The sequence below is a fragment of the Sebastes fasciatus genome, chromosome 11 (assembly GCF_043250625.1).
Source record: "Sebastes fasciatus isolate fSebFas1 chromosome 11, fSebFas1.pri, whole genome shotgun sequence".
Taxonomy (NCBI): Eukaryota; Metazoa; Chordata; class Actinopteri; order Perciformes; family Sebastidae; genus Sebastes; species Sebastes fasciatus.
The window spans coordinates 29,214,381-29,239,723 of NC_133805.1; the positions used below are offsets into that span (position 1 = coordinate 29,214,381).

General features: G+C 43.4%; 1 protein-coding gene across 5 annotated transcripts in view; it reads right to left on the reverse strand.

Annotated features, from left to right (window-relative positions):
* Nucleotides 1–24,719, reverse strand: part of cadm3 (cell adhesion molecule 3) — a 108,440-nt gene extending 83,721 nt beyond the window's left edge. For 2 of the 5 annotated variants that reach the window (XM_074652137.1, XM_074652136.1), the window contains exons 1-2: nucleotides 24,394–24,719; nucleotides 22,592–22,750 (exon numbers count right to left, since the gene is read on the reverse strand). In XM_074652137.1, the coding sequence (XP_074508238.1) occupies nucleotides 22,592–22,682 (91 nt within the window). In that variant the 5' untranslated portion in view covers nucleotides 22,683–22,750; nucleotides 24,394–24,719. The remainder of the gene's footprint in view (nucleotides 1–22,591; nucleotides 22,751–24,393) is intronic. The other 3 variants (XM_074652139.1, XM_074652138.1, XM_074652140.1) reach the window with 2 other exon arrangements.
* Nucleotides 24,720–25,343: the final 624 nt, after the last annotated feature.

Here is a 25,343-nt window from a genome sequence, read left to right on the forward strand (position 1 = left end):
TTCTCACTTACCTATAGTGGCATCTAACCATTCTGATATAGTTGTGGGTTTTATTCGTCCAGTTTTGAGATATCCATCTGTGAGATATATCTACTGCTTCCATAGTTCAATAGAATTGAAAGCAATTTTGTTTGTGGTGCTAAAAAAAAAAAAAATCAATGATAAATTATTTGGAATAAAATAGTTCCATTGAGAAGTGTTCACAGTGAGGTCTGCGGATTATCCAGAGTAATGGGGACATTATTCAAGAGAGACAACACTTTTTTAAAAAATGTATTTTTCAATGCCGTGAGCACCAAAAATTAAATTCCATCCACCTCCATTGTACTGAAGACTGATATTTCAAAACCTTAGCAAACAAAAAGAAACCCATCTGCATGGTTCGATACCACAAAGGGCGAGTCAGAAAAAGTGTTTTTTTGGTCATTTGGGTGAACTGACCCTTTTCGCACACGAGTGACAACATACATAAGTGCATGCAGTGTAAACATCCAGCGCCGCAGACGCGCTACAAGTAGTTCCTCTGGGCTGAGCTGCTGTGCAGCAGCACATTACTATGATATACTTATGCTCTCCATTCATACACTCAGTCATGACGCTGAATCTTATTTAATGTCACAAGCCACATTTGCCTGGAGTGGAGCCCTACAAGCTGAGCTCCGAGAGAAAAGGACTGAAGTCATCTTTCTTTTCCTGCCGTCTGCCTCTGTTTCTGCTCTCTCTCTCCCTCTGTATCTCTCTATCTGCTTCTCTCTGCTGTGATCACACCCACCCCATCCCCTCTCTCTCTCCCCCTCAATCTGTCTCTCTCTATCTATGCCCCTCTACCTCTTTCTCTCTCTCTCTTCCCCTCTGCAGTCGGTGAATTCCCTCGGGTTCGACAGCGGGAGACTATTACACTCACAGACAGATTCGCTCTCCTCCAATTTCTCTCTGTCCCCTTCCTCCCAGCTCTCCCCCTCTTTCATCATCCCCCTCTTCCTCTTCCTCCTGTGCTTTCAAGCCTCTATCCCCTCTTATTCATTCTCTCCATCAGCGTGAATGTGTATATTTGTGCGTTTTTGTGCATGCATGCGCAGGTCTTCCAACCCTCCCTCCCTCCTCCCCCACCGCCTCCCTCCTTCCCTTTTCTCTTTCTCCTTCTCCTTTTCTTCAGTCAATATAATTGGCATCGCAGGAGTGCTCCCTGCAGAGTATGCTAAAACAGCAAGCACAAAAACAGAGGGAGAGCAGAGAAGGAGGCAGGAAGGGAGAGAGATGTGGATAAAGGCAAGAAGACGAAGATAAAGCGAGAGGGGAGGACAGGAAAGTAGAGAGCTTGGAGGAGGGAAGGAGGAGATGAGAGGGAAACAGAGAAAGGGACATAAAAGTGATGAGAGGGGAGGAGATATAAATATAGAAAATAGAGGGAGGAGAGATCTATAAGAGAGAGAGAAAGAAAAATAGAAAGAAATAAGGTGACTGAGCAAAATAAGAAAGAAAGGAAGAGTTGAAAAAAGAGAGAGGGAAATTAGGAGAGAATGGGAATGGAAGCAAGGGAAGAAAGCAAAGAAGAAGAGGGTGAGGAAGAAACAGATAGAGGAGGGAAAGGAAAAATAACGATGGAGAGGAAAGGAGGGACGAGAGCTTAAAAAAAAAACAAAGAATCAGTAAAAAAAGAGGAAACAGAGAGGCCAAAAATAAAAGAAAATGGGAGAGATACAAAAAGGGATGAAAACAAAGAGGAGAAAAGACGAACACAAAAGAGAAAGGGAGGAAAATAAAGAGAGGAGAAAGGAGGACACAAACAGAAGCAGATGCAGGGAAGATAAGACAAAGAGTGACACAGAGAAGAAAATGAGGAAGAAAAATTGGAGAGAAAAGTCTCAAAAACAGCAATCAGCAACCGGAGAAACCAGAACGCTCCCATTCAGAAAGCAGCCAGCCACTCAAGGCAAATTCAGCCATATATCTCCTCCTGACTAGACACACAAGTGCCAAACCACATTAGACTGCAAGACAACCATCCTGAAATAAACCAGACCTCAGTCGCAAACAACCCTCTCTCTGTCTCTGCCTCCACAGGCTCTCTTGCAGGTCTCAGAAAGAATAATATAAGGTTTTATAGGCAATATTTTGATGTAAACGTGCGTGTCCATACCACCGATTCTTCATATGATTCAGCATCCCACCACTGAGACCTTCTACATTTGTCCTAATTAGCCAACACGATGTCAGGAGCAGGAAATGTTCTTGGCAAAGTGCACATTAATCAAACCTCAAGTGCAAGAAACAAACACCAGCAAGATGCCCAGAGAAAATGAGCCACCTGCCTGCCCAGCAGCCACTCATCTGGCAGAAGCGCAGGTCAAGGGGGTGCAAAGATTACCGACATTACGCAGTACCAACATTACCAAAGATGATGACGTCACGTGACTTCTGGCTAATGAGTCTCTCGCTAACGAGCTAATGAATCTCCCGCTGCCACTCGGGGGTGGCTGAAATGAAATGTTGCCTTGTGCGCTCTAAATGTGACACATGTAGGGATGCAACTAACCTTTGTTTTCACTATTATTAACCCATCAGTTATTTCTTGATTAGTCGATCACTCATACTGGGAAAAAATGAAGACAAATGAAGACAAATGTCCATCACAACAACACGTCAAGGCCTTAAAATTGCTTCTTCAGTCTCTGAACAAACGCCTCTCTCTCTCTGTCTCCTTCCTTCTCTATTTCTCTCTCTCTCGAAGAAATAAAATTCTCATTTTGCCATGCACTTATGTCTTCATGCACGTGCAACCTTGTGGCACTAGTGTCAGGTGGAATTGAGCATTGTGGCACTTATTCTTGAAGGCTTCTCCTAGAGGTACTGCAGCTCGGATTGTACCTCTCGTTCGTACGTTGCTTTGGACAAAAGCATCTGCCAAACGAATAAATCTGAATGTAAATTTAAAGATACAAAGCTTAAAAAAAGCACTTAAATCTTCTCACTTTTGCAGTTGGGACCAGTTGGGGGAAAAAATCACAACAATAACAACAAAGGGAGACAAGAATACAGCTGTTCAAAAGAAGCAGAAACTCAGAGAGCATATAGGTCACACATTGAAAAGTAAATCAAAGAAAGACAAAGTGAAATAAAATCAAAACAAAATGATAAATAGGAATAAAAATACATAAAAAACAAACATACTAGAGACCATCTTGCGATGGGACCACACTAACCACGACGACAAATCAGGCCAGAGGCGTAAAGTTGGGGGGGCCCAATGGCTCCTTCCCCACTTCCTACACCCCTACTTCCAGCACCCTTGCTCAGACCACACCCATCTTCAAACATCTATACATTTGTCAAGTTTCATGAGTGCATCTTGTACAGTTGCGACGCTATCACGGTCACTAAATAATAATGTGCTGATTCTATTCCCAGATGTTATCTAGATATATGTGGTAGTACTATGATATACAGTGTAAATAAATAAACTAATTAGAAACCACCTTGCGATGGGATCACACCAGCCGCGACACGAAATCGGGCCAGGGGCGTAACTTCCTCGCACTTCCAACCGCCCTACTTCCAACGCCCTTGCTCGGGACCACACCCATCTTCGAACACGGCCTTCATTTTGATCTCAACTACACACCTGTAAAGTTTCGAGACTGCATAGTTTGTTGCGGTGACAAAATATGTCCACAGACATATAAACACCTGGCAAAGTACTCAAAACAGCTTCTGTGATAGTTTCCTGCTACAGTAGGCGTCATCGGGAGCTCATTTTGCAATGATAACACACACAGAGACTCACAAGGTGAAGGCTGTCGCAGCTGGTAAATAAATCATATGGCTAGACAATGTGGAACGGACAATGTCCAGAGTTGTAGAATATATATGGTAGTTATATGGAAAGAAATATGACTCAAATGCTGTGAGGTAAATAAATCAATGTGTATGAAAGAATCAATACTTGTATTTTTAAAATAATTCATAGAGTCTAAACGAATTATGTCAGGACAAGTCAAGTCAATTTTAATCTATATAGCCCAATACTGCAAATCATAAATTGGGCTTTACAATCTGTACAGCATACAACACCCTCTGTCCTTAAACCCTCGTAGTGAATAATGAAAAACTTAACAAAAGACAAAACCCTTTCACTTTCATTTAAAAAAAAGGACGGAAAGACGTGCAATAGATGCCGTGTGTACAGAATAAACATGATAAAATTACAACATAGACAATCCATATGACAAAAATGGCACATATGTGAACATATATGAAAAAGATGGATCCAGGAGGGTACATGTATCATGATCACTAATACATGTATGTTTATCATCGTCTCTTTGTTGTTAGCAATCTAGCAGATTCCCTGGAAAATGTGAGTTGATAGGACGTTGCAGCTGCAGCACCGGGGCCCTTAGAGGCTGACAATCTTCCCGGTAATAGTGTCATTTGTTTACGGTAATTACTTTATTGTCAAAATGTGGCGAGGGTTTACAGATCTTACAATGCTACAAAGAGAACGCTATAAAACTGCCAAAAGCAACTTATTTGCGATTCAGAACAGCTAATAAAAATTCTGAAATTATGAATGGCCGGTGTAACAAAAAGGATAACATGAAATTATTTGTTAAGGAACATGAAGTCCAATTTGGTTTACCAAAGCAGAAATTATGAATAAAACATTACACAGCCTATTGTACGGCTAGCCCTGGCCTGCTCTGTCTGAAATAATCTAAGAGGAGGAATGCCGTACAAAGACACTTACGGAGCGGTGGAAAAATAAGACCTCTATTACAGACGTTTCACACATTTTCACACTTTTCAAGGCCTTCAATTTAGATTTATTTTAAGGCTTTTGCAATTTTTAAAGACCCGTGGATGCTCTGTATTTCTTATTTCCCCTCTGTCTCCCCTGACTCTGCTTCTCTCCCTCTCTTTGTGTCTCTTCCCCTCCCCACCTCTATCTAATCTTGCTTTCTGAAGCCACGGAGGCAAAAAAAAGAAGAGGACAGACTCTATTCTATTCAAATCCAAAGCCGGGAGAGCAGACTCAAATCCAACCCAATCGCATTTACAGCCGGGTTCCGCTCCAAATGGTAATTTGTCGACTGTCTATTGGCTTGGGAGCGGGGACTCCTGTGATTGACACTCTGACTACAACACAGCTGAGGGAGGAAGTGGGGAAGGAGGTGATGCTGACCATGATCATGTTGATCATGTTGCTGTGATGAGTTCACTTTTTTTAGGATCATTATATTTACATCGCTTGTCCTTCAGATTTACTGGCATTTATAGATTACGGTTCTCATTTACCTGATTTTTTTTTTAGCCATGCTCAAGGCATGGCCTTAGGGCGGCAGTGCTGTTCTGTCATTCCACCACGATGGTCCAGACTGAAATGTCTCAACAGCTATTGGACGAATCTCCATGAAATCTGGTACCAACATTCATGTTCCCCTGAGGACAGATTGTAATAACTTTGGTGATCTCTTACTGTTTCATCTAGTGCCATCATCAGGTCTACGGAGCCCCCCTAGATCCCTAGGAGAAAATTTGTATTATCTCGTTCCCTCGAGTTATTAACTCGTTCCCTCGAGTTAGGTATCTCGTTCCCTCGAGTTACTTCATGGAGCACTTCTTCCAATCATTCCTGACTGTCCGAACATTGCTGGTGTACGGAGCCCCCCTAGATGATGTACTTCGGTAAAGTTGGAAAGATATTGACAGATTCAAACTTCCTGGATCAATAACTCATAACCAAAATGTTGTTAAAACACAAACAACGGCTCTTTCTAACCGTAGTGAGGTAGACAACGAGCTACAACCTCATTTTAATCAACACATAACACATAACGTTGGTCTCTATGCGCAGCCGGCGGTGAGATGAGTGGCCAGGGACCGTCTACAAAATGCACCGCCGAAAAGAGAAGGATATTCAATAACTACTTCACACATCAATGATCTCCTCATGGCTGTACTACAACATTTAGTTTGGAAAAAATATTATTTTGCATAATTCTTTTGAATTTTTTATGGGAAGAATATTCAATAACTTCAGTATTATGCAGTGTAGTACCACCAAAATCACTTCACACATCAATGAGCTCTTCCTGATTATACTTATTAAACTAATTAAGACATTTTGATGACACTACACTTTATAAAAGTGAAGTTATTGAATATTTTCCCATCAAAAATTCACCAAAATTATGCAAAACCATATTTTTCCAAACTAAGTGTTGTGGTATAATATGCTATAAAAAAGTGCGCGAGGAACGCCATCCAATGTTTCTAGGCAACAACAACGGTTGCAGCTGTTATAGGGCTGCGTGATTCTGAGAAAATATCTTATTGCGATTATTTTGTCTGATATTGTGATTGCGAAATGATTTGCGATATTAAGAGGGAATTATATTTTTTACATCATTTGTCTCATTTTCACTGAACAACTCATATTAAATGGAGTGATTTTTGCGGGGATCTGTACCAAACAAAGATGTTTTCTTAAGTCTGTAGAATATGATGTGTAGGCCAGGACGTCTCTGCAGCAAACAATAATGAATTTAAATTGTTATTTTGACACACATTTCACCACAAATATTGTGCCATATTGCAATTTCAATAAAGTTTGTATCAATTCTGCAGCCCTAAGCTGTTATCTCATTGGTTGCGCTTTTAAAGTTCAGTGGCAACCCGAGCTCAAAGTTGAAATAATTTGAACACCAAGGGTTCCGCCTACTCGGTGGGGAACGGATCTCCTCAGAGGAAAACTATGGCACAGCCAGCACAGAGCAGTTTTACCGCTGATCATGTGTGGGCGGCTTTAGTGCAGCCTCACAGAGCAGCTAGCGTGGCCGTACACTTTTAGTCTTCTTCTGTTATGAAAACCAGATTTCTGTGCAAGTCCATGCTTCGAAAAGTTCAAATATGAAAACGTCTCCTTGCAAATTGAGTTCTCTGTCACATCAAGTGTTTGTAGGATTTTAAGGTCAGGAAAAAAAAAATCAATACAGACATCAATTTTCAGAAATCGCTGTCTGTCTACGGCAAGTCTCATTCACACAGATGATGGTACTGTACATGAAAGGCAACTAGACTGTACTTCCTATTTGGCCTCATGGATGTTTCAAACTCTGAACTGAAGGCTTTTATACATGACAGCTGGAACAACTCAAAAAACAAACAACAAGTCCAGTTACCTTGGACATACTACTTCTTGACAGACCTTATTCTGGGTGTCATAATAAGAGGTCATAAAGGAGGTTCTCCATCACGGGAGTGATAGAGTTTAAGATAAATAAAACATTATTACATGTCAATTGTGAGCAACAATTGCTGTCTGTCTGGGACAATCTTGAACCATCCAGATCACGATAACCGTTAATCAAAGGAAACGTAGCTTGCTTGTTTGAAAGTGAGCTGAAGGCTCTTAGATGACAGGTGAAACATCTCAAAGTCCAGTATACTTTGGGTATTCCACGTTTGGATAGGAATTACTGTCATTTCGGTAAGCAAAGATGACTGTTTCCCAAAAGACCGACATCCTCTACTGGCCTTTACGACTCAAATCTTGCATAAAATCTGCTGCATCGCTATATCTCTCTGTGGATAGATCCCTGCACAAACACTGTCATGGTTAGGGATTCCCCCTCGGGCCACCAGTACTCAAAAATGTATGCAGTCATGGCGGCGCTTTGGGAGAAATCATCCGACAAATGGCAGGTGTCGCATCACCGTTCTACTTCTTGTTTTTAATGGATTTGCTTTTCTGACAGTGAAGACGTTTGCGACTTTACTTTGGAACTGCTGTATAAATAGTTATTTTATCATACTGTCTATCATGTCTGGCACTCTGAATTATTAATAATTTATCTCCGTAGTATCCAAGTGGCAGCTTTAAAGGTCCTGTTTCAGTGTGTTTTCAAAAAGGAATGAATAATATGCATGATAATGTTTGTCAAATAAACAAGTTTTTGTACTCCTCCCTACAGTGAGGTGCTTATCAAATAGAGTACATGAGCCGGTGTAGCTTTGTTAATAACATATTTGTGTGTGAGCGCTCGCACGTCTCAGCATGTGTTGCTATACACAGAAAGAAGCTAATGAGAATATGAAATGGTATTTATGAAAAGTTAATGGGGGTATTTGTTCTATTGGCATCCCTCTGTGTGTGTAAGTGTCACTAAATGACCCTACATGCAATGCATTGCTCATATAAATGGTTGATAGTGTCACACTGATTAATGCTCCTTTATCAGGTCTTTCTTGATTGAAACTGAAAATGTCAAGGTTGATTCGGATGAAGCTTTCTTTTTTTCCCTCCATTTCAACATCGGTTGATTGGAGGGAGTCAAGTGATTCAACTCTGACAGGAAATTTGGAAAATTTGATCGCAGCAGTTTATCGAGGATGAACCAAATTGGAAGAGTCAGAGTGACAATCAAGCAGGAGACCGACATGGCCTCCTCCTGCCTTTTCGCTGTCACTCTTTCGCTACGGTAGCACGTCCCCTGTAACCATCGCTAGTTGTGTCTACATAAGCTGTGACAGACTTCTATTGTTTGGGGAATATGTGCCAGTCAATTTATGACATGCTGGCTGGAGCTAATCTGAAACTGCCAGTGAAAATGATTGGATTTTTGAACATGGAATTACTGCACATCTTAACATGTCGGCAATTTAGCTGATGCTCTACAACAGTGCCAAGCACAATGACTGGTAGAGTGAATAGTGGAGTCCAGAGTCTCGGCCAAAGTCACATTTACTGGACACATGAGGCGTTTTCGGGACCGGAGGAACTACTTCATAGTTCTAAGAACCCCCTTTTTATTGCCTCCGCACCGCAAGAACTGGGAAGGATTGTAGTTATGAGAACACCGTTTTGAGGGACGTTTGATCTCCTATTTCAGAGTAGGTACTCTCCCAGCACAAGAGGAACCGTGACGCAAGTGTACAGTGATTGGTCGAACACATAAGCCAATGCAGCACTGCAACCACCATTTTTTTAAAAACGTCCTAGTTGGAGATGTGGCGCCGTCCGGCTCACGTCACTTCATCATTCCCATTGGTGTGTGAATGCAAACAGAAAGAAGCCCTTTAAGGTATTTAGTTCCTCTCAGGGAGTCCCCAGAACTGTTTGGTCCAAAAACGCCTGCTTTTACAGCGGGGCTCATACGTTTGACATTTCAGTTACGACTGTGCGACTTGAGACTTGACTTACTTGAGACTTGAGTCCCTAAACACTTAAATTGACTTGGAACGTGCATGTTAGCAAAAACATTCTCAAGTCTTTTGACTGAGTAAAATGCCACAACAGTAAAGAATTAACAAGGGCTGCAACAAATGATTTTCATTGTTGAATAATTTGCTGATTATTTTTTCTATTAATTGTTTGGTCTATAAAATCTTTCACAGAGCCGCACGGTGACATATTCAAATTGCTTGTTTTTTCCGACCAATACTCCAAAACCCAAAGATCTATATCTTTAGGCTTTAACGATTATTTTCATTGTTGATTAATATCTATTTTCTCAATTAATTGATTAGTTGTTTGGCCAAAAACATTTCAGAAAATGGTGAAAAATGTCAATCAGTGTTTCCCAAAGCCCAAGATGATGTCCTCAAATGTCTTGTTTTGTCCACAACTCAAATATATTCAGTTTATTGTCATAGAAGAGTAAAGAAACCAGAAGATATTAACATTTAAGAAGCTGGAATCAGAGAGTTTTGACTTTTTTTCTTTAAAAATGACTCAAAGTGATCGATCCATTATCAAAATAGTTGGTGATTAATTTAATAGTTGACACCTGATCGATGAATCGTAGCAGCTCTATAAAGATATTTCATTTACTATCACATAAGACAAAGAAAAGCAACAAATACTCACAATTGAGAAGCTGAAACTAGAGAATGTTAACCATTTTTGCAACTTGACTTTAACTTGTCCTCAAGGACTTGAAACTTGACTTGAGAACTTGAACTTGAACTGCCTCCTACCCATGAAATCAAACTCTTTAGCAAATGTCCTAGACTGCAAAGTTTACTGTTTAACTAAACAAATATTCCAAAACATGATATCTTATATTGAATTAAAATTCTCAAATATATCGATAAACTTAAAGCACTGGTTTATATTCTGCATTGGCTATATGTGACGATGTGCACAAAGGATTGCCTTTAACTCGCAGCACAATGGGATGGAAGGTCACGCCAGGTTTTCATGGTTTTCATGTTTGCTGCATCGAGGCTTAACACACAATACGAAGAAATATCCGCATGTAGCCATCTTGCCACCGGCAACTGACCCCATGACGTAAATGACCCTTCCTTTTCTCTTCGCCCTTTCAAACAGAACCTCGGTAAATTGTACGGGGAGGTTGATGAAACCAAGCCAGCTCTGCCTACTTTCAGCCCTCGAGGGGAAGAACCAGAAAATGTCACAGAACCCTTCAAACAACAACAAAAAGATGCTCTCCCAGGCACGCCGCCGAGCGCTGTCACAAAGTCAAGCGTGACACCTCCCATGTACAAGTCTATATGCCTCCCCTCCCTCCCGCCTGTGAAGATATCAACCTGAAAATAGCTCAGTGAAGCCGAACACTGAGCCGCGATAAATAAATCACAATAATATTTAAATATTCATTGTAGAATAAGAGAACAAGAGGGGAAAAAAACAGAAACGCAGGAGGATAAACTCCTTCTTCTTTGCTTCACACATCCAAACAGTTTGCCTTGAGGAAGTTCGACTGCATTATCAAATTCTCCCTTCAAGGGACTCATCAAACATACAGTAGCCTGTGTAAGAGGCTGATAGTCGTCACGCCTCGGGCTGCCCGTATGAATGAACAGCAGATAAGGGCATGTAGCTCATTAACTCAATTATATCGTTCGCTTGTGCCGTCTGTCGATGCATTACGCAAATGGGACAAATTTGCCGGTAGATGTGAAGTCATCTTCGCTGACACGCAGTCCAAGGGAGAGTGATTGTGCTGTAACGCTACAGAGAGGGGGGTTTTCCCATTCAGAAACTAGACCACGTGGGCCCGGTTGAGCCTCGCAGCAGGAGCTGTGTCAATAAATCTGTCCTTTAAAAAAGCGCCTGTCCATTTGTTGAAAAGAGGCAGAAACAAACAAAATAGCACTCTCGGCGTGTAAAAACGGGAGGTCTGGCATGCACTCCTCGATCCATCCCCGCTGTTTGCTTTTGATAACAAAAGTCATAATGACATTCGAGTACTCACCAGGCTGAGAAATGAAGCAGCGACAGAAGGAGAGAAATGGAGATAGAAAAAGAAGAGGAGTGTGTTCGCAGAGTGTGTGAGTGCATGTGTGTCTACTGTATGAATGTGCGCGGAGTCGGATGAGACATAAAGTTGGTTGGGTGCCAAGTGGTGCGGTGGAGACAGCAGCGTTCCAGCAGACCTGAGTTCTGTTAATAAAGGGTGTGATTAATCCCCCCCACCTCCACCCTCTACTCCTTCAACAGAGAGGGCTTGAAGAGCTGTTTAATTACTCAGCACTTTGCTCGCTGGGAAATGGAGCGTCACTGGTCGGACACCACCTTATGGAGAAATAAGATGTCTGCAGTAGGGCTGCCTCCTCTCAGGCAATTAGTCGACTAATCGCTCGTTTTGGTCTCAAGGACCTGACGCACCAAGCTGACGGTCGGCCGTCGGTGAGCGTCTGTCTGCCTAGTTTTTTCGGTGTGTCCCGCACCGTCGGCTCTAGTCTGCTCGTGTCAGAGTTTTTTTGCCCGATTCAGCACGTTGCATCGCCGGCGGAGACCGTCGGTGAGAAAAATCACTCTGATTGGCTGTTGAGCTTAAACGAATCAGTACGCGAGAAGAGAAACGGAAGTGAGAAAAGCAAGCAAACGAGTAAAGTCAAGAGGACAAAAACACAGAAGGCTATTCCCATTTTTCATCTTCATCTCATCTGATCATTCCAATACTATAATTACATTATCACAACGACATGGCCATCTGGATTGAAGCTAAGCGGTGAGTGAGAGTGGTCTGAAAATGGTCGGCAAACAACGCTCTGTACATATAGCAACGGCTTGTATATCCGCCGTCCTCGGTCGTCCTGTTTCCCCTTTTTTGAATGACGAATACAGACTACCACCGCCTGCTGGTGTGGAGAGTTATTTCCTCTCACGCAGGCGCAGAACGTACGTGCTAACTGGGCGTCGGCTGTAGTCTTTGCGGCGTGTTCAAATGCAACTTGTCAGCCACGACAAAGGCGACGTGAGGCGACGCAACAGTCGGCCTTCATCGCCGCTAGTTCTCTGCTGTCGGCTTGTTGTGTCTGGGCATTAGTTGATTTCTTTAGTCCATTAATCGTTTTTTTTAAGCTTTTTTCATGCTGAATGACTTATTCCCAACAAACTTATGAGCACATCTCTGGTAAACCAGATTTAAAGAGGTGCTTTTGTGTGATTCTTTGTGGAGAAACTTAGTTTTACTGATCTGTCGATTAAATCAACTCATCAAAAAAATGAGTGTTAGTCGACTAAGAATTTCTTGGGTCGAGGATGGCCCCGATAAGCCGTTTGGAAAATGTTACATATTGAATGCCTAACACTGTGTATATATACAGAAGTGGTACGCTGTGTGGGGAATATGTCTGAATGCATTGGCTGGGCTGCTAAACACACACACATTTATGCGTACACACAGATAGCTAGGCGGACACACACCCACACAATTTCTCGCCTGGCAGTCAAGAGCTTGGCTCACAGGGGTATTTTTGTTTAACTAAAGACTAGAAGGCCTTCAAAGCTCTATTTGAATACATTAATGTGTGTCTGTGTGCAGTTGTGCATGTCTCCATGCATAAATATGTACATATGTGTTTTTCTTAAATAGTTTCTGTGAGCACGTTATCATCTGTTTAAGTGTTTGTGTGTGTGCATCTCTGAGAATCCCTCTGTGTCTATTATATGCATGTGTAAGTGTGTGTGAGCCAACACAGTCACGAACTTGCGTGTTCATTGAACAAGGAAAACGCTTAAGTCTGCTTGAGAGGGAAGACAGACAGATAGACTGAGCGCGTCTGTGAGTGTGTGTGTGTGTGTGTGTGTGTGTGTAAGCGTACCAAGGAGTCTTAACAGTCTGCCTAGCAGGGTGTGAGAAAGCGAGGTGAAGGAGAGTGAATCACAACGAGGTGTGTGAGTGTTTGTGTATTCTTGAGCACTCACATAAAGGTGTGTGTGTGTGTGTGTGTGTGTGTGTGTGTGTGTGTGTGTGAGAGTGTCAGTGTGTGTCAATGTGTGTAGTAGATTCTCATGCGGGGATAAGCAGCTTAGGGAAGGAGCATATTCTTTTCTAAGTAAATCTCATTAATTTTAATTAGCTGTATATTTAGCCCGTACACCTGGATTGGGTGTAATTCCGTTTGTATATATAGCGACTAGCGAGCAGTGCAGGTGAAATCACTCAGGTAGCGATTATATTGCCGGAGCCGCCTCACATTTGCATAATGTCCTGTTTTTTTGATTGTGTCGCGTGCCTAAGGAGGATATCACAGGCAAATATGCATTCTCTTCATTTCCCTATTGCATGCTCTATGTAGCGCGCCGTGGCTCGTCCTTTTTAAACGTTCACCTTTTTTCTCTTGAGTGTTTTTTTCGCTCTCTCTACGTTGTTTCTTTTCATTTTCTCTGCGGTCTGTGCACCCCATCATTAGAGTGCGCTTTTTTTTTTTTTTTCTTACAACCCCTCCTCCTCCTCCTCCTCCTCCACCACTATCTCCCCACCCGCATGCTCTTACTGTATGGATTTCTCTTGTTCACGTGCATGCCTCTGTCTTTCTCCCTCTGTCTCCCTCGCCCTCCCTCCTTTCCTGGTATAATCAGCTTATCCTATGTGTGTCCAAGCCTCTATGTCTGCGTTCCTCCTCTCTTTGTTTCCGATTCATTCAGCAGGGAGATTAGAGATGCCTATTTGGTGCCTTTGTCTTCAACCGGCGCAGTAGCGCTGAGTTACACCGCGCGGCCATGGCCTCGTCGTCAAAAGCCACATCCACTCATCATGTGCTCATCATACCTTGATCAGTGTCAAGGGCCAGATGTGGAAATAAAAGCCAAGGCTGCACCTGTCCACTGGGCAGTGTGTGAGTTTGAAGCTTCAACTCGCATCACAGTGATTGACTGCTTGATTGATCGGCTGACCTTATTTAATGTTTAAAGGAAGGCAACATATTTCCTGCACCAATTGTCACTGGAAAACATGGATGTGTCAGTCTTAAAATAAAAAAAACTCCAGGATATAAAGCCTACAAGCTTATATTAGTGTTGATCAATAGACTCACTGGTGTGTTGGAAATTTTGAATTGAAACTCTGAAGACTTCCATTCATCCATTTAAGAAAAGAAGAGAAGCAGATCGCATGAAAGGGAAATTAGGTCATTATCACTGTATTCACCAGGCGAAAGTATTCAAACAATGAAGATACTCGTTGTGTTAGGTGAGTACATATCTGTGCTGCAGCATTGACGGAGAAATATAATCACACAAAAAGCACTGGAAATAAAAATGTGACGCAAGGGTAGAGTGGAAGAAAGATAACTATTTACTCCACTCTCTGTTTACAACATTTAACAGTAATCTGACCTGATTTTCACCTTGTATTAAAATTGCGATGTCTGAGTGGATATGCCGCCGCTAATACAGTGAGTAAATGAAAGTTATCAGGTCCTTTAGACCATCTGCAGAGGTGATCAAACCTCACCCGGGAGTAAATGCAGTCAACACAGTGTGCATTCACATCTTGCAAACAGTGCAGAAAAGTCTAAACTCGCTCTCCAAAGTTTGCCGGTTTTTACTCCAAAGACACCTACAGTACCACACTCCATTCACCACCAGTTCTTTTCCCTCTTCCATAGCATTTACAGTAGTTGCAAACCGCAGCAAAAAGGAACCACACGTCATCATTTTTGTTGCCTTCCAGGAAAGAGTCATAAAAGACGACCTTTTCCACTTCAATGAAAAGTAAATCCAGCCTCTATAGTATCAAGTCTAATGATCCTACACCCGTCATGCTTGTTCTTGTTGACAATGCAGCCTCCCGAACTACTTCCCCGCCTTCGCACAGGGCGCGTGACAAATTTGATCCAATTACAATGCAGCCATAAATGGTGATGAGAACACATAAACTAAATGCCAGGTACTATATAAATGCAAAGGACATTTAAATAATACAGACTGCGTTTTAATAGCAGATGTGTATGGGAGCTATGGGCATTTAAACAGCGTGGCAGAGTGTGATTGGGAGACATAAGGAGTGTAGCAGTGCAGCGGAATCATAAATAAACTCCACTGAGCAGTAGCTGTTGTTGAAATACAAAACCCCTAAGTAATGATATCATCCAGCAGCTCCAAAGCTAAAACCATAGCTCAGTACACGATAAACTTGCAATTGAAACAATAAAAACATATGTATAGGAAACGATTGCTTCGGTACAATAATATACTTTTGGAATAACTTCGATTTTAGGCCGCAAAGCTCTGTTTAATCACCCTCACTGTTAATCAGTCAGTCGATGCTAAAACTATCAAAAACTTCTGTGCGTGTGCCAAAACAGGACACAGCCTCAAGGACTCGGTCTGTCAGTCTGGCTGCTGATTCACTTTGACATTGGATCAGCTGGTGAAGCAGAAGTGCCGGACTCTGCTTCAGACTGTGGCCAACTCAGAGCTAGAATGGTAAATCATTTCCATAAAACAGTCATTGATAGTTTTTAGGGCTGTCAAAGTTGACCGATGACAACGCGTTCACGCAGAGTCGTTTTAACTCCACTAATTTCTTTAACGCATTAACACAACATGTGATTTTAGGTTGTAGCGGGCTCAGTTTTAAAGCTAGAGTGAAGATACCGGTATCATATGAAATTAAAGAACCTAAGGAATCTATTGGTACCAACCATGTCATACCAGCTTGTCACGAAGGAGGTTAAATAATTAGCCAAACTTGTGCTAAATTTTGGCCAGGAAAAACTGGCATGGCCATTTTCAAAGTGGTCCCTTGACCTCTGACCTCAAGATATGTGAATGAAAATGGGTTCTATGGGTACCCACAAGTCTCCCCTTTACAGACATGCCCACTTTATGATAATCACATGCAGTTTGGGGCAAGTCATAGTCAAGTCAGCACACTGACACACTGACAGCTGTTGTTGCCTGTTGGGCTGCAAATTTGCCATGTTATGATTTTAACATATTTTTTTATGCTAAATGCAGTACCTGTGAGGGTTTCTGGACAATATTTTTTATTGTTTTGTGTTGTTAATTGATTTCCAGTAATAAATATATACATACTTTTGTATAAAGCAGCGTATTTGTCCACTCCCATGTTGATAAGAGTATTAAATACTTGACAAACCTCCCTTTAAGGTACATTTTAATTAAATTTAATTATTTGTGATTAATCACGATAACTATGGACAATCACGTGATTAATCGCAATTACATTTTTAAATCGATTGACAGCCCTAATAGTTATATTATAGAGGGGGGAAGTGAAATGGCATGTTTGCTGACACAGAAGCTGCATACTTGCAGAAAAACAGCATGTTCAAAAGCATTTCAAGTAAGAATCCAATAATATGTCAACATAGACATTTTGTAAAGATAGATAGATAGATAGATAGATAGACAGACAGACAGACAGACAGACAGACAGACAGACAGACAGACAGACAGACAGACAGACAGACAGACAGACAGACAGACAGACAGACAGACAGACAGACAGACAGACAGACAGACAGACAGACAGACAGACAGATAGATAGATAGATAGATAGATAGATAGATAGATAGATAGAAACTTGATTGATCCTGAGGGAAATTCAAGAAAAAAGAGTCATACTAGCGTGAAATATGTCCATGAGGGTTTATATTCACAACACTTTCCCAGACACTGGTTGTATACGTGACAGTACTATGTTAGAGGCTTGATAAGACTCCCCATCCGCTGAATGGACGTTGATATCCTCAGCAGAAACCAGACTATAGGGAGAATTCCCAAGAGAGCCCACAGGTGTATTAAAATGGCCTTTATGGTTGTGGTATCAGCGATAAGATCCCCCCCCCCCCCCCAGACACACTCCCTACCACCAGCTTGAAGTGATGGCATCATCAAAAAGAGGCAATAAACAAGAGCAACCTCTGCTCTTTCATTGGTGGAGCTCCTGCGCTCAGGGGGAGCCCTCAGCACTCAGACGCAATCAATATAAACGCTGCGCTTTACAGCCACGCACTTCGCGGCTTCCGGCACCCCGTCATATAGTTGGAGTAGCGCAGTGATGGGCTTCAACAAACAGATACACCTTTCCAGGAAGCCCTTGGTCTGGCCAGCCATGCGTCAATGACATGATAGGTGATTTCCACCTCCTGCAGCAATCAATTAAAACACCCATCGGAGAATTACGGCAAGTAATGGGGGAAGAAGGGGGGAGGGTGGTGAGAGCGAGGGACCCAATCAAAGGAAACGCCAGTTGAGTGCAGAGCTCAATAATAAGGGTTCTTGCTGTTGGAAACAAAGTGAATGATTCCAACGCTGACGTTATTGTTGTGAGGTTTGTTTAATCGGCGGTGTCTTTGTGAAGTGATGGTTTAAAGCTGACAGCTCTGCAAATGCTGGACCCCTAATTTTCAACCCAGGGTTGCTGCAGAGTGACGTGCCTTCTTCGAGCACCTCAGAGGAGGCTGAGTGTGTTACCGCTTTGCAGAAACCTCAAGAGCACTTCTGTCTTTCATTTTCTAAATGACATTTGCTGTTATGATGCTTGCAGGTGAGATTGATCTGTTCTGGTGTAATCTCACACTGCCTGAGTGGGCCGGATGGGTGGATGAGATCTGCCTAGGATTGATGAGGTCTAATGGAGTCTTGTTTGGGTGCTCTCGATACTTCTAAGATCCGACGATACCGGCGCGCCACTGCATTTTAATTCTGCTCAATTTAGCCACAGATTACTTATCAACACTTGTGCCTTGTTGAGCTGTGAGTTTTCTCTCCCCGACGCTTACGCATGTGTAATGTTTCAGCATGTCTGAGGAGCGATATGAAGATAACATGAAGACACAGCATAATGTGTGATGCAAATCATCCCCAGGGCCCTGGTGCTCATGGTTGGATCTTTGTTGGGAGTTTAATCAATCAGCCACAGCGCCTTAATTAATCGGCATGATGAACAGGAGAAATAATTGGTTTTCTGCCAGATGTGAATCTGTTGCAAACTAATGCCAGCCAATCAGGATCCAATTTGTAATCACAAAACTGATCTGGACGACAAAACACTTACAGGATCAGAGAAGAATAAACACACAAGACAATGGAAGTAATATGGCTTTGGATTTGAAATTCTGATAGGACACAGTTGCTTCTGCATATTGTGCTGAGGTACTTTGAGACGCCTAATTGGATCTATAAAGTGTCAAAATCATCATCGGTCTCATTGATTGAAAAGCATAGGATATGCGTTGGAATGCCATTGTCTTTTTTTCTTTTAAAAAATAAACATACTGCTAATTAATTGGCATGGGAAGAATTAATTGGGCTCCTCCCCAGATGTTTCCGAATGAATCGGCAGAAAACTAATGAGGTGTGTCTGGTTTTGCATTGAAGCCACAGATGTCATTAACTGCAGCCCACATTGACAACACGGATCTGCCCCGCTCCAATCAGGCCAGGTAACCGATGGCTGAAACAAATGGAAAAGCACTGGAGCCAGTAAATAGCCATGGTCGAGATTGAAAACCACTGGTTTAGCCCGGTGCCAGTGGAGCCAAATGGAAAAATAGCTTAGGCCTCTTATTAATGTCACAGTGGCTAGGCGGTAATTCCCCCAGGCTCTGTGTACCTCGGCTTGTTAATGAGTCACTGCTTATCAGTCAGCCTTGTTAACAGGCAGAGGCCTCCCATCCAAACCGCCTACTGCTATTGTGTGCTAGCCGTACTGTGTATTAGCCAAATGTTCCCCCATCTTGGCACACAGGAAGTCAACAGTAAACAACAGCAGCACACACAGGAAGTGGGCATCGAGCCAGCGAGAAAGAGCTGGTCCAGAGGGGAAGGAGCCCATTTTGTGGCAGGATAAAGTGAACCGCTGGCAGAGGCAAACACATGCGGAGCCCTCCTGCCTGTAAATCTTACCACACTAACGATTGGTCCACACTGCTCCCGTCCTTTAATCCTTATTCATTACTGTCCTCAGCTGGAAGCACCGGGCTTCATTCACTTGTACCGACCCGCACAACTTGTCGGGGTAAATAAACTATTAGGCATGTTTTCTTGTCACGAATGCAAACACTCTCCTGGGGTCTGGGATCAGGCTGCCATGGAGTTGAGGGTCAGGATGGGCTGATGGGAGGCCAAAGTGCGCTGCTCTACACACTGTCTGCTGAGTGCTCAGACTGACGGACCCTCCACACTCCACAGCAGCCCCCGAGGTAACTGGGTCAGCGGTACAGAACCAGGCCAATGCCGGCCAATTGCATGCCTAATCTGTGCCCTTCTGAGAGGCACTTTCCATCCGCAGCGCATGGCTGCACATCCAGCTGTGGAAATGGATATGTCAAATGGCGCGCAATTAGTGTCTCCCCGATTCGTTCACTCGCTCTAAGGGAGCCTGGTCACAGATAAATCCGGGAAAAAACAGAGTTAGCGCTGTCCTTTCCCTGACTTTGACATACATCAAATGAAGATGGGTCAGTGGAGGTAGGAGAGTTGAGAGTCAAGGGTTGGGCAGGAATTTAAGTGGTCACGACATGCAGCCTGTTGGTTGGTGTATGATAATCAAACCCATAACTCATGGGGGGAAACCTCTTTTTCTCTCTGTCCTTCTTTGAATGGTGAAATGGGACAAACAGTCTGCAGCTTTTAATTCACCGTGGACCTGGGAGTATAGCAGTGACGGGCAGTCCCGCTCTCTGATTGCTCATCTGCTCCGGCATTGATTTGCTGAGCTAATTGTTTTTCCTCTCTGATACATAACATTGAATTATTTATGCTAAGTAGACCCTTCTGTTCCAGCGCCTCTTAGCATGGAGATCTCCATTATGACGGCATTATCTGACTGCCTACCCCACCCTACTCCATCTTCTACTTAACAGCCATTCAGACAGATCGGAGCAGATGTGAGCGATGGACCAGTGCTCGGCAGCTACCACATTTTCCTCTGAAGCTGCAACGTCTGGAGACTAAAGAACAGTGAAGATCCATGTATATGTATATATATATATATATATATACTGTATATACTGTATATATATACAGTGCATACATACATATATATGGTATACTGTACATATACACATATAAATATATACACAAACATACACACACACACATAAATATACTGTATATACACATATACATACATATATACACAAATATACATATATATGTATATATATACACATATAAACACACATATATACAGTATATGTATATATATATACATATATGCACATATATATGTATATATGTATATATACATAGATCTCGTAAGACCCGTTTGCCAGTGAGTCAAAAGTAGAAGAAAGTCAAAAATGTTCAATATTTCTTGCACCAATGCCAGTAAGAAGAATTTTTGTACTTCATTGATTAAAGCATATGCATTCTTAGTCTGATTAATGTCTCCCTAAGTAGCACAAGAATTTTAATTTAAAAAAAAAAAAATAGACAAAAGTGAGTCTGATTGATTTTACTGCAGAAATGTTATTAGTTTTGTTTTAAGTGTAATTAACATTAGTATTTGATTTGGCTTTGATAGAAAAAAAAATGAATGCCAAAAAGACCTTCGGTAAAACTGAACGGTTTACAACATGCACACTGAAACTCGGTTAGTCCAGCACTCCATCCCTGCTTCCCTTCTACTCCCAATTGCGCTCTTTGACGTGTTTTCCCATCTCCTAAACACTGTCAGACGTCCCAGGCTTAATTACTCTCCTTGACTGACATGATAATGTAAAACAGCTCTTAGGTGAAACCAAAGCAGGAATTGGTCATGCATGGTCAGGCCTCCCGCTAGGCACACCTTAATCAAATGTGACGTGAGTCTGAATGCGAGCCAAAATCGTTTTCGGACCCAAATAACGAACCGCTGCCTGAGTTTCAATGACGAGCTACACGGTCGGGGTCAGCGTTCTGACGAGAGATTGATATTTCATCATCAGCGCCTCAATCTGGAGATTGTTTGCGCATTTCTCATCTTCCACAGCTTTCAGGGACCTTGACAGGCCTTAATTTGCATTTGTTTAGCAGTGACCTCATCCCGGCTTCTTGGCACGGCCAGATTGTCTCTCGCTTTCTCCTGCACTGACCACTGTGAGCCCACACTGACAACCCTCCGCTTCCCCACATTTCGTACACAAACTCGCAGAAACACAGGTATGCATAATTCAACGGAAAGTAAAAACAGCTGATGCGGATAAACTAAGTGGAAGTACAGTAAATGTAGTGCGTGAGCTCGCACATCTGTGTGCATATACACGTGTACACACCGTGCGTGTGTCCATGCATGTGCATGCGCCATGCACTCACGGATGTATTCAGATTTGTGAAATTGTGTGGGTGTGCACAAGTGAGTGCGAGGGGCCTCTGAGAATATATATTGCAAATGCAAATCAGGGAACGTCTATTAGGAGCCTTCTTGCCTGCTATATCGTCTTACGGTTCTGTGCCAAACACTCTGCGCAATTAAATCCTAACTGTAATGAGAAAATGCCAACAGGAATCTACCTGAGTCAATCAATTTCCAATGGATTGAGGGACAACCGTGACGCACCTTTTTGCCATCGGCACGATTTGCCCTCTAAAGGTTGTATTACCGGCAGCCAGTCACTTGAGTGTTATGTAATTGGAAAAGCACATTGGACAGTGTATTCCTGTTCACGGTGCTCACAGCAGGGATGATATCATTACAAAGTGCTTCTCTCATCAAATCCTCTCTTACCCATCCGCTTTCAGCCGCGCCCAGCTCATCAAATGTTGAGCTTCAGGCATGAAGAGTGTCATGTGTCTGTACTGTACGTGTGTTAAGTGTGCACACACTCCTGTGTTGCTATTTGAGAAAGTACAAGGTGATTACTGCTTATCTCCGGGTTGCATGAACCTCTGACACAGAAATAGTCCGCGCACAGCACGCGATGCAACATGAATAGAAGAATGCTGGAGTGCTTTTGTACTTCTATGCAAGTGACTGAAGATATCATGGAGAGAGAGAAAAGGGGAAAAGAGGAGGAAGCCATCGGGCAAGTGAGCTATACTCCATTTGTGTGTGTGTGTGTGTGTGTGTGTGTGTGTGTGTGTGGAGTCCTGTGCCCACGTGCAAGTCACACACATTCCTCAAAAACAACGGCAGAAATTCCAGCAGGGATCCGGGGAGGTGGGAGTGTCCCATGTGCTTATTAACGGCTCTCTGATTCCCTTGTCATAATACAGGAAACAACAAAAAAAACTCAAGTCAACAGATAAGGGGGCACCACCAGAGAGAGAAAGACAGGGTCGGCGAGGTCAGGGGCCCCGGGGACAGACAGAGACATATAGAGAGAATAGTGAGGCTGATAGATAAAGAGGGAGAGGGAGAGGGAGAGAGAGGCGCTTACCATATATGATGTTGCTGTGAACTGCAGCGGCGAATAGTACTGTCAATAAGCTGACACTCCATAATGCGGAGGGGGCTGATGGGAAGGCCATGGTCGGGCGCGCAGATCCGCCTGTCTCACTGTATCCTCAGGAGGGCAGAGGGAGCTCTGGAGTGTCACCTGCAGGGAGAGAGCAGTGGAGAGAGAGAGAGAGAGATAAGGAAAACAAGCAGGGCAAAGCCGACTGGCCACTAATTGCGTCCCCAGCCATTGGTTGGCTGCTGCTGAATAAAACGCTTGGCCCACCCGTTGCTCACGCGTTGCTCCATGGGTATTCATCGATCTGCTTGTGTCATACCATACTGAGAGGCGATTGAGAGAGACTGGGGGTGGCGATAGAGCCAAAAACCAGAAAGGATGATGGTGGTGGTGGTGGTGGTGTATAGGTGGTAATTAGGGGAGAAGAAGAGGAGGAGGGGGTGGGGGGTCATATTACTGTGAATTTATTCACCCACTTTAACAAGCTGTGTGCATGTGGAGGGAAGGAAAAGCCAGTGTTTTTGGACAGCCCCATAACCAGAGCTCCAACTAATTCACGCTAATTGGGAATAACGCAAATCAACAATCCCCCAGTTGGTCGTGAAGAGGACAGAGAAGAGGATAGAAAAAAAAAAACACAACAGCAGCAGCAGCAGAGAGATGCACCTGTCGCCCGCTGAGAATACACGGTGCGCTGTGCACAAGACTGGAGACGGACAGACGTGCATAATAGCAGCTCGGATACTCACTCTCTCTCTCTCTCTCTCTCTTTCGCTCTCTCTCAAACACACACACACACACACTCCCCTCGTTTTCTCTCTCACGCACATTCCTTAAAATAGCAGTGGCCTGTGCCGAGGTATAAGCTCTCGGTCCATCTGCGAAACGCTCCCTCTCTGCCAAACGCTGAGAGAGGAACCGTGGCAAGGAGGAATGTTGCCTGCGGGACGGGCGGGTGGTTATAGGGCGGGGATAGACAGAGGGTGGGAGATGGGGAGGGGTGGTATAGAGGGTGGGAGAAGGGGAGGGGTAGGGATGTGGTGGGAGATGGGGAGGGGTTAGATAGAGGGGTGGGATGGTGGGAGATGGGGAGGGGTTGTATAGTGGGGTGTGTTTATTGTTGCTCCAGCCCTTTCCTGTTGAGTGATGGCGAGAGATGAAAACAAAAACTAGAACAAGTGCATCCATGGGAAATAACCTCCCGGACACTCTGGGCGTGATTTTAACACCAAGTTTCTGCTTTTTACTGGCGGAGTAATAACAGTAATGATGATGATAATAATAATAATGACAATAATAACAAACAGCTCGTATAGTGAGTGGCCCTGCATCGCTGCGACGGACCTGCACCGGGAGCACCACGGCACCAGTGCTTCTCCGCCTGGTTTCTAACAGCACTTGCAGAAATATGTGGTGGTGCTGATGGGATGATATTTAGAGTAAAGGGCTGGAGGAAGATGAGGCGCGCAGTTGTGCTGCGATAGAGCCGGGAGAGAGGAAGAGGAAGAGGAGAGAAGGAGAAGGGTACAGCGCGACAACATAACGCATATTCAGAGTAAATTATAAAACACGGGGGGATTATATAGAGCTCTCTCTCTCTCTCTCTCTGGGCAGGCATAACGGATTACACAGCCACCTACCCAGAGTGCGCACACAAGACACATTCCTGGAGACGGAAAAGCGTCAGCAGCACTGACAGGTGTCTCCTGTCCGCCCTATACAGACTATACAGACTAACCCTGGACAACAATACAAACTGGCAGTAACCACACACACACACACACCGTTATATTCCGCCTCCGGAGTCGGGTTTTGTTGTTCGCTGGTCTCCAATAAGGTCCCCAGCTCGGTCCCTCCTTTGATGCGCAGCTGCCGCTTGTCCGGAGCCCTTCTCTCAATCTGGTTTTATCGACTTTTTTTATCTCCTTGTTCCTTCTCCTGACTCTTTGTTTTTCTTGCTTTTTTCCTCCGCGCTCTCTCTCTCTCTTTCTCTCTCTAACACACACACTCACTCTGTGTGTTTGTGTCTCTGTGTGTGTCTCTCTCTCTCTCTCTCTCTCTCTCTCTCTCTCCACGGCTGCCGTTCACTGCAGCAAAAACAGTCTGTCTGAAAGACGAGAGAGGGAGGGGAGGGGACAAGGGAGGAGGGGGAGGGATGGAGGGAAGGGAGGGGATTTTAATACGATTTGGCCCGTACCATCGGGATAACAGGGCCAGAGCAAGGGGGCCTACTGGCTGAGAGCAACATGAAGGAGATGGAGCAGATAGACAAGTGTGTGAGGAATAACCATAATGGCTCTATATATACTCCACAGCGAGACTACACTGACCTTATCGTATACTTTAAGGGTATTTTATTATCTCCCTTGGTGGCACATATATATATATATATATATATATATATATATACTGTAGGCTCACTTTATCTAAAGGTTTGATATTGAGTAGGTATCATAGGTTTTAAGGCCTACATATCTCCCAAAATGAAGCAGCCGAGGTCATCTCAAGTTGATTGTCACGCTTCTCAGTAGCCTATAATGTTTCTTATCGCTAATATTATGGAGCTATTACCCCTATCTTGCAGATAGGCCCCGCTGCTATTTCCCGTAGGCCTGATAATTTGCAATATGGTAATAATATACTGAGTCTTTGGCCTTGTGGAGTTGTGGGACTTTTTTCTGTGTCACTTTATCTTCCTCGTATCCCTACAATATTGCTGTACGTTAAAGTTTCA